This window comes from Orycteropus afer, unplaced genomic scaffold, assembly GCF_000298275.1.
Source record: "Orycteropus afer afer isolate SDZICR_OR568_19922 unplaced genomic scaffold, OryAfe1.0 scaffold00101, whole genome shotgun sequence".
Classification (NCBI taxonomy): Eukaryota; Metazoa; Chordata; class Mammalia; order Tubulidentata; family Orycteropodidae; genus Orycteropus; species Orycteropus afer.
Genome location: NW_006921688.1, coordinates 7,116,326 through 7,125,138, shown reverse-complemented (window position 1 = coordinate 7,125,138; position 8,813 = coordinate 7,116,326). Strand labels below are relative to the sequence as shown.

Here is an 8,813-nt window from a genome sequence, read left to right as displayed (position 1 = left end):
CTACATGCAGGGTCCAAGTGTGCCATAGGCTAGAGACCATTCTCAAAGCTTCTGCTTATATACAGGAAGCAGACCACATACCTAAAGGCAGCTACTTAGCTGCTCACAGTAGATTCCACCACGGAGTTGATTACCAATCTCCTCATGGGAAATAACTACCACCAACTGCCCAGCCACTCAACCAAGCCCAGCCAAGTTGACACACAAACATAACCACCACACATGGTAACTGCCAAATACAGCTGCAGCCAGAACACGGAGCTCACTCTGGGGGAGTGTACACGGCTGTCCCTGGTGGGTGGGTGGGTGGGGTATTGCTGACTACAGTGGAGGAGCAGGCACCCCCTTCATGGGATCAAAACCAAAGGGGGGAAGAGGAAGAAAAGAAAAGAAAGATTAAGACAGAGAGAAAAAGGGAAGAGCTAAGAAGAAGGGAAAAAGAAAAAGATAATATTTAAAAGAAAGATAAAAATGCAGCACAGCACTGGCAAAAGTGCCAGCTGCCAAACATGGCTGCATGGGAACACAGCGCTTCCTCTATGGGGTCATACACCTGTGACCAGGGAGGGGCAGGGCTGGATGCTGCTAACCATGGAGGCAGTGGGAGAAGGGGCGCCCACTCTGCCAGATTCAGAAAAATAGAGAAAGTGCTAGGGAAGAGGATGCAAAAAATGGGAAAGGAAAAAAAAAAGAAAAGAAAAAGAAAGTGGGGAGAGGGAAGATCTAAGAAGAACAATGAAGTGGCACAGCCCTGTCAGTGGAGGGGTGTGTGGCCACCAAGGGAGGGGTCTGGGAGCATGCCTCTGGTCACTGGAAGGTTGTGCAACATAAGGGGGCTCCCGCCTTCTGGTCCCTGATCATCAGTGTGGTCAGCACTCCTGGAAGCAGAGCAGGTTATCTGCTTCCTGCTGTCATTGAAACACTGCTTACAATCATTCAAAATGGCCACACGTGCCGGCTGGCTGTTTACAACTCCTTGTTCACTGTTTTCATTGAATGTCTTCCTCTTGTCGGTATCTGATTTACTTTTTGATCTTTTCCTTTGAAGCTGTGGGTTCCAGTATTGTCATCTGTAACTGTTTCACTTGGTTTCTCGAGTCTTTGTTGTAGAGGACATTGTCTTGGTTCTCTACTGCTGCTGTAACAGAAATACCACAAAGGGATGGCTTTAACAAACAGGAATTGATTCTCTTGCAGTTTAGGAGGCCAGAAGTCCAAATTCAGAGTGCCAGCTCTAGGGGCTAGGTGAAGTTCCCTCAGCTTTCGGTTTCAGCTCTGCCTCTTGCTCCAGGCCCACTGGAACTGGAGGCACCTCTTAACTCAGGCAGCTGCTGGCTGCTGGAGGCTGATGAACCCTAGGTTGGCAAGTAGAATGGCACAATCCCAAGATCAACAGGCAACACGGCAGGCCACTGAAATGAAGACTTGGCCAAATGCAGGATCCAGAGGTGCCAAAAAGTAGAGACCTTTCTCAAAGCATCTCCTTATATACTGGAAGCAGACCACACCCCAAAGGCAACTACTTAGCTGCTCACAGTAGATTCCACCCTAGAGTTGATTACAATCTCATCATGTGGAATAATTGCATCTAGCTGTCTAGCCACTCAAAACCACAGCCCAGAGAAGTTGACATGCAAGCTTAACTACCACAGATGTGGATAGTGTGTCTGCCTAGTCCACCATCTTGGGTCCTCCTCTACAAACTTATTTGGAAATAGCATCTTTAAAGATGCCATTAGTTAAGTTAGCGTGAGGTCATACTGGAATAGGGTGTGTGCTAATTCAATCTGAGTGGTGTCTTCATTTAAAAAAAAAAAAAGTATGAAGGGGAGGACAGAAGAAAGATGGCAGGTGGAGAAGGAGGCAGAGATTGAAGGGCTGCATCTACAAGCCAAGGATTGCCAATGATTGCTTGCCATTATGAGAAGCTAGGAGAAAGGCATGAAACAGATTCTCCCTCGGTGTCCTCAAAAGAAATCAATATGGCTGATATCCTGATTCTGGACTACTAGCCTCCAGAATTGTGAAACAATAAATTTCTGTCTTCTAAGCCCCTCAATGTGTGGTACTTGTTAAAAGAGCCTAAGGAACTAGGACAGAGAGCATACCTTGGTCTTGTCTTATTCATTGCTGTATCTCTAGCACCCAGAACAATGTCTGGCATATAGTAAACACTCAATATTTGTGAAATGAAAGAACGAATATCTAATAAATTATTATAAATATCTACTTGTCCACCATCATTCCTTGGGAGTGTGTGTGCCCCATGTGTTTATGACAGCAAGTAAATTTAAGGAATGGATGGATTCCCTCACTTTCTCTCATTTCTCAGGGGAACACAATTGAACAGGACAGTGGCCTTCCTAATTTTGGCCAGTGATTTTTGGCACCTGCTCAGATGATTTGGGTGGCACACTAATGTTCCAGGTTCCCATTTAGTATGAACATGCTGATCAGCACCTGGAGATTATCTCTGATAATGGAAAGGGTGTCATTCAAAAAGGAACTTCTTAATTCCTTCTTCTTCCTGTCACTTGGTTTTAAAGATAATCCCCCAATCTACACCATGAAATGGCCTTCTCAACCCAGCTCCTCATTACACATTAGCAACAAGGAGAATAAGGTATATTGGTATTGGCGTCAGTGTCTGCCTAACTTGGGGCCAGAGCCATCAGCATCCATCAGTGCCCTGGAACCTTCCTGAAGTCAACATGAAATCATCTTGCAGCTTTTAGAGAGGATGCTTGGAACACTTACTAGTAAACAGCCAAAGGTGGTGTTAGCAATGGCCTCATGGAAATATATCAAGAGACAAGGATACATGCTCATTTGTAAATGAGCAAAGATACATGAGTACTCAAATACTTCCAGGTGCCCTAATGAATTACTGTGGGCCAAGTGAATTATTTAATTGATATGACCAATTTCTATCCTACTGGCAATTTACCATTAAGTTAGGATTTTTGTTATTTAGTTTTAACGTAAAATTTTGAAAGTACTTGAGAACTAATCCTAATTTTACATTCAATAAGTATCGCAAAAAAATGACACACCGGCTGTTTTTTCTGTCTGTATGTTGGGTTTTGGGTTTTTCTGTCTGTAATGAAAAGGAAAAATAATCTTCTTAAAACACAGTATTAAAATGAATACATTGTTTCTGACATTTGAAGTATGTTTCACCAGTAAACCAGTTGCCAGTGAGTGAATTCCAAGTCATGGCGACCCCATGGGTGTCAGAGTGGAACTGTACTCCATAAGGTTCAAGGTTGTGGCCTCTCAGAAGCACATCACCAGGCCTTTCTTCCAAGTACCTGTGGGTGAGTATGAAGCCTCAACCTTTCAGTTACTAGTAAAGAGCTCAACAATTTGTGCCACCCAAATATGTTTTAGACAGTAATTGATCCCCTTTGGAGAATAATTAATCCCAAATAATGCCAGAAAGGATTGGTCATTGAAGCTCAGAGAGGTGATGTGGTTAATCCCAGGGCACAAATCTAGTTGATGCTAAATTTGGGTTCCTGTTCAATTCTGACACCCCCAAACTAGTCCACAGCATTTCTCTTCATGTCCCGTGGCAGAATTTCCACTGTATTTATAGTCTTTTAAATCTGTATATAAACACCTTTAAAATCAAATCTTTATCTGACGCTTTTTCATTCTTTTTATCTGGATCCAGGCAGTCACGAAGTTGAGATAGAAATTCCTCCTGTTTTCGGCAATTCTTTAAGACTTCATTCTTAGTCTCCTCGTTTTCCTTTAAACACTTTCTACCAGGCAAATAACAAAAAAATCAACGTTAACACCAGATAAGATAGCATAGCTCAAAGTTCAGTACTAGTGTCATTTTTAACACAACATAGTTTCCCAGGCACAGAGCAAACTATTATCACAAATCCTTGTCCTCTTGGAGCTATTGGAAAGACAGAAAATTATATATAGAGTATACAGTATGGTAGAAAAAGGACTAGAGAGAAAAAACAGAGCAGGAAAGGGGGGATAAGAAATGTATATATAAGGATAAAAGCTTAGATGTAGCAGCCATGGAAGACCTCACAGAGAAGATGACTTTGAGAGAAGACCTAAAGGAAGTAGAGGGTCTGGCATATCTGGGGGAAGTGCTTTCCAGTTAGAAGGATTAGCCATTGCAAATGCCTGGCATGTTCAAGGGACAGGAAAGAAGACCATGAGCAGGGAGAGAAAAGCAGCAAAACCAGGTCCGAATGAGCCTTTGAGGTGATAGGAAACACTTCGGCTGGGGTGGGAGGAGAAGTCATTAGAGGATGCTGTGCTGAAGAGTGACTTGATCTAACTTATACATGAAGAGGACAGCTCTAACTGCAGGGAGTCACAGAGAAGGAAAACCACGTAAAAGGCTATTGCACTAATCCAGGTGAGAGATGACAGTGGCAGGTTCGCAGCAATGAGGGTAGCAATAGGAAGCTGTCAAAATTTAGATTTTTTTTGAAGGTAGAGATGATGATGAAGATGGACCAAACATGAGTCCCTGCCCAGTGCACAATCAGGCCAAACTAGTTTACACATTGAGTGATTAAGAGGAGAGAAAATTATTTATTGCAAAGCAGCAATGCAAGGAAACAGGGATCAGTACTCAAATCTGACTCCCCGAGTGAAGGTTAGGATATGGTTTTTGTAAAGTTCAGGAGAGGGGCTTATACACATTCATAAACATTTCAGGAATTTGGGCATGAATTAACTGGGGATTGGCTGAGGCTTCCTTCATGTCGGTTTAAAGGGACACTCAATTTTTAATGCAGTGCACTTGCACACCGGATGAATGACACCAACTTCCTGTCATCAGCTGATCAGGACTTGAGCAGAGGGGAAGATGTCAGTTCTGAACAACTTTGTTCCTGTCTGCCTCAGTGTACATGTCTGTGGGCCAAAGTTGATTTCAAGTTGGTATTGGTTGTTTTCTGAAAAACAACTTTAAGGAAACGTATTGACATGCCTATTCACCTGTTTCCAGTTAAGATGGGGAATAACTATGGAGGAGATGTGTAAAGTAAGCTTCAATTTGGCTTAGCTTCTAAGGAACCAAGTTATCGTGCCCACTTATCTGCCTCCAACCAGGGTGACAGACAGAATGGGGGACTGAGCTTTGATTTTGGTTTATTAGACATCTGCATGAAGAAGTCCAGTAGGTAGTGATATATGTGTGGGTCTTGAGTTCTGGGAAGAGATACTGGCTAGATACATAAATTTGGAAATCATCAACATTTAGACGATCCTCAAAGCCATGAGATGAGATGAGATCATCAATAGAGTAAGTTTAGACAGAAAAGAGAGTATTTGGAGGTCAAGGGAACGATGAAGAACAAGCACAAGAGATTAGTGGCAGAGTAGCTAGGAAGGTAAATTAAACAGCAGCCACTGGAGTATCCCAGAAACCAGAGAAAAAACTGGCTCCAGGAGACAGATCAACTGCACTGATGCTTCTGACAAGACCAAAAGAAAGACCAGCCAGCTGTTCACCTTAGCACTGTGGGGCCTGAATGAGTGGTTGCACTGGACTACATTCTATACAAGATGGAAGAGACATTGGAGGCTGTGAGAATGTACCAACATTTAAGAGTTTTGCTGTAAATGGAAGAAGAGAAAGAGGACAGGAGCTAGACATCAGGTCAATAAAGTGTTGGTCTGGTTTGTGTGTGTGTGTGTGTGTGTGTGTGTGTGTGTGTGTTTTTTAGGTGGAACATATCAAATAAATATCAATTATTTTTTCAATAAAGATATATTTAAGTCATTATATGTAAAATTTTAAAGTATTTTAGAAACAAATAGCTTTCATTTCTTTTTTATTAGAACTAAGTAAGGAAAACCTCCCTTTCATGGGTTTCTACACAAATTGACCATAAAACCTAGTGAGAAAGGTTCAGGGTGGTCTGGGCCCCAGGGCACTTCTATAACTAGTTTCTGAATGACTGCTTCCCTACTACTCAGCTGCCTCAAACTAAACCTGCACTTAGAGGAAATCTCCCCAATTGTGTCCATAACCATTTGCAGCCCTGATCATTAGGACAGAAACATGCTTGGGAGAATTCTCTATTTGTTGAGGCTTTTGATGACATTTCAAATAGGGCTTGGAAAAAAATTCCAGTATCCAAAGACATTTGGTAGAGGTCAAGAATTTTTTTTTAACTGAGTTTCAGGAACAATGGATGCAAAATGCCAGTCCATTCAAAGGTATATCCTGCTATCAGAAGCTAGTATTTTAACATTCAACAAACTGAGACAGATATCCTTACTGTAATTGTTCTTCTAATTTTATCACTTTCGTCTTGAACCCCTGGTTCTCCTTGATGGCATTGTGAGCTGTCATTTCTGTTCTCATTTTAGAAGTAGAAAGTACTGCTGATTTTTCTTCTAGCTCCTGAATTCTGTCTCTCAAAGAGGTGAGGAGACATGATTTCCTGGCATTGTTTTCTTTATAGCTCTCCATTTCAGCTTTCAACTCTTGACAGCAAACTTCTTTAGAAAGTACCTTGGATCGGAGGTCTCGAAGCTAAGAAAAGAAGCAATAAGAGGAAAAGGAATTTCATCATACAAATTTGAAATGCCTGTAAGAAATCCAAAACCAAAATTTATAATGTCACTCTTCTATTCATGACTTAATCCAATTTTCTTTTCTTTTTCCATATTTGTATCTGCATTGCCAAATGGGAAATTATTCTCAGATGATGGACTTCATATTCTGTCCTTTTCAAAACCAACTGAACAATGGTTATGTTGATTTAGTCTCACTCAAGAGACATGTGTGGTGCATTTTGCAAAAAGCAATGAAATATTTTGCAATGGTAACCCATTTTTTTAAGTCCATATGGTTGTTACTGTTGCTGATGAACAGTGAAACAAGACACATACCAGCCACACTATGTGTGATTGTCCAGACACAACTGTTTCCCAAATACAAGTAGACTGTTCGCTATGCTTCTCCCACTTACTTTCTTGACCTTAATTGTGGGTTATAAAGAAAAATAATATTCAGATTTTTTAAAAAAAATATATGAGAGCAATGGAAAGTCCTTATAGGATTTATATGAAGGAAGCATTTTAACTTTTATGAATTTTGTGCCATTGAAACACTGAACCATGTTATGTGCTGAACTGAAGAGAAGATGCCAGGTCTACCCTATAAGAAAACTTGATGAATACATGCACTTCTTAGAAACCATGAGTATGCATACATATATTCACACACACACACATACACACATGTTATGAACCATCTTTCAGTTGGGCCTGGAAGCCTTTATGAGACTACTCATCACTTCACAGCCAAGCCTAGAATTGCTTAGGGCCACTGGGCTGTGAACAGGATGTGTCTGAGGACCGTCTCTCAGAAACTCCACTATAGACTAAATCTAGCCTTGAAGTTCCACAGCAGAGATCCCAATCAGCTTGCTAGAATTTTCCCAGACAATCACAACTACCACAGCAAAGGAACTCAAAATTACCTCAGAAGAGCTCCATATTATAGGAAGATATTCCAAGGGATGCTAAATGCTCATGTGATTTCCACCCAAGGTCCTCAGGTGCCCCTAGATATCTCAAGGGTGTGGAGTTCCCCTGAGATCTAGAATTCAGGTGCAGTCACTCTGGATGGTACACTTTGCAGCATGGCAAATGTATAACCTTTCAGGGATTCTCTACAACTAAGGGGTAGGCACACAATCAGAGAAAAAACATAAACCTTGTGAAAAGTTTTGTATCTGTATCCTAAGGTCCTATTTTAACCATGTCTGTGTTCTGAGCTCTGGTGGTATAGTGCCTAAGGCATTTGAGTGCTAACCAGAAGGTTGGCGGTTCAAACGTACCAGCACTCTGTGGAAGGAAGACTGGACAATCCACTTCAGTAAAGATTTACCGCCTTGAAAATCCAAAGGGGTCCCTATGAGTCAGAATCAACTCGATGGCAATGAGTTGGATTTTGGGGGTTTTTTTGTTTTTTGTTTTTTGGTTTAAGCTCTGCTCCACTCTATAAGAAGCTAGCAGGCCCATTTCTGAGAGATGAAGTACACAATCTTACCTCTGACTGAACACATTCAAATCTGACCAAAGTTGCTGCGAGTTCACTTTGAGCATTTTCAGCTACATTCCTGTAGTGGTTCAGATGCTCCCGAGTGACCGGAACTTCCAAAAGATGATCGTAAGTTTCCTGGTAGGGTTCCCCCAGAAGACAAAATATGAAGAGGTGCATGAAACAATCTTTTCGGTGCAGCTGAACAAAGCAAGATTAAAGACAGAAGCATTCTTGTGTCCAAATGTCGGAAATGCTACCCAGAGCAGTGTTCTGTTCAAATCATTTCACCCTCCTTCTCAAAATTCAGAATGACCTCTAATGCTTCTCAAACTGCTCTGCGAACTGTTGGAGTCTTGACAGCAGCTTCAACCGCAACTCCTCCCTTTTCCAATCAAGAATGTCTCCTTACTTGCCCTGCCTAAGTACATCCTCATCTCCTTCAAAGCATCTCAAACCTCACCTTCTACAGGGAGCCTCTCCAGCACCAATATACAACGGTCGTTGTTATCAGGTGCCGTCAAGTAGATTCCAACGCACAGTGACCCCATGTACAAGACAACAAAACACTGGTCCTTCGCCATCCTCACAACCGTTGCTACATTGGAGCCCGCTGTTGCAGCCACTGTGTCAATCCTTCTCCTTGAGGGCCTTCCTCCTTTTCACTGACCCTCTACTTTACCAAGCTTGATGTCCTTCTCCAGGGCCTGGTCCCTCCTAATAACATGTCCAAAGTACATGAGATGAAGTCTCGTCATTCTCGCTTCTGAGGAGC

General features: G+C 42.0%; 1 protein-coding gene across 1 annotated transcript in view; it reads right to left on the bottom strand.

Annotated features, from left to right (window-relative positions):
* The window catches only part of CCDC170 (coiled-coil domain containing 170), a 153,997-nt gene that overhangs the window by 81,217 nt on the left and 63,967 nt on the right, over positions 1 to 8,813 (bottom strand). The window contains exons 2-4 of the mRNA XM_007943229.1: positions 8,048 to 8,176; positions 6,267 to 6,523; positions 3,623 to 3,767 (exon numbers count right to left, since the gene is read on the bottom strand). Coding sequence (XP_007941420.1) covers positions 3,623 to 3,767; positions 6,267 to 6,523; positions 8,048 to 8,176 — 531 coding nt within the window. The remainder of the gene's footprint in view (positions 1 to 3,622; positions 3,768 to 6,266; positions 6,524 to 8,047; positions 8,177 to 8,813) is intronic.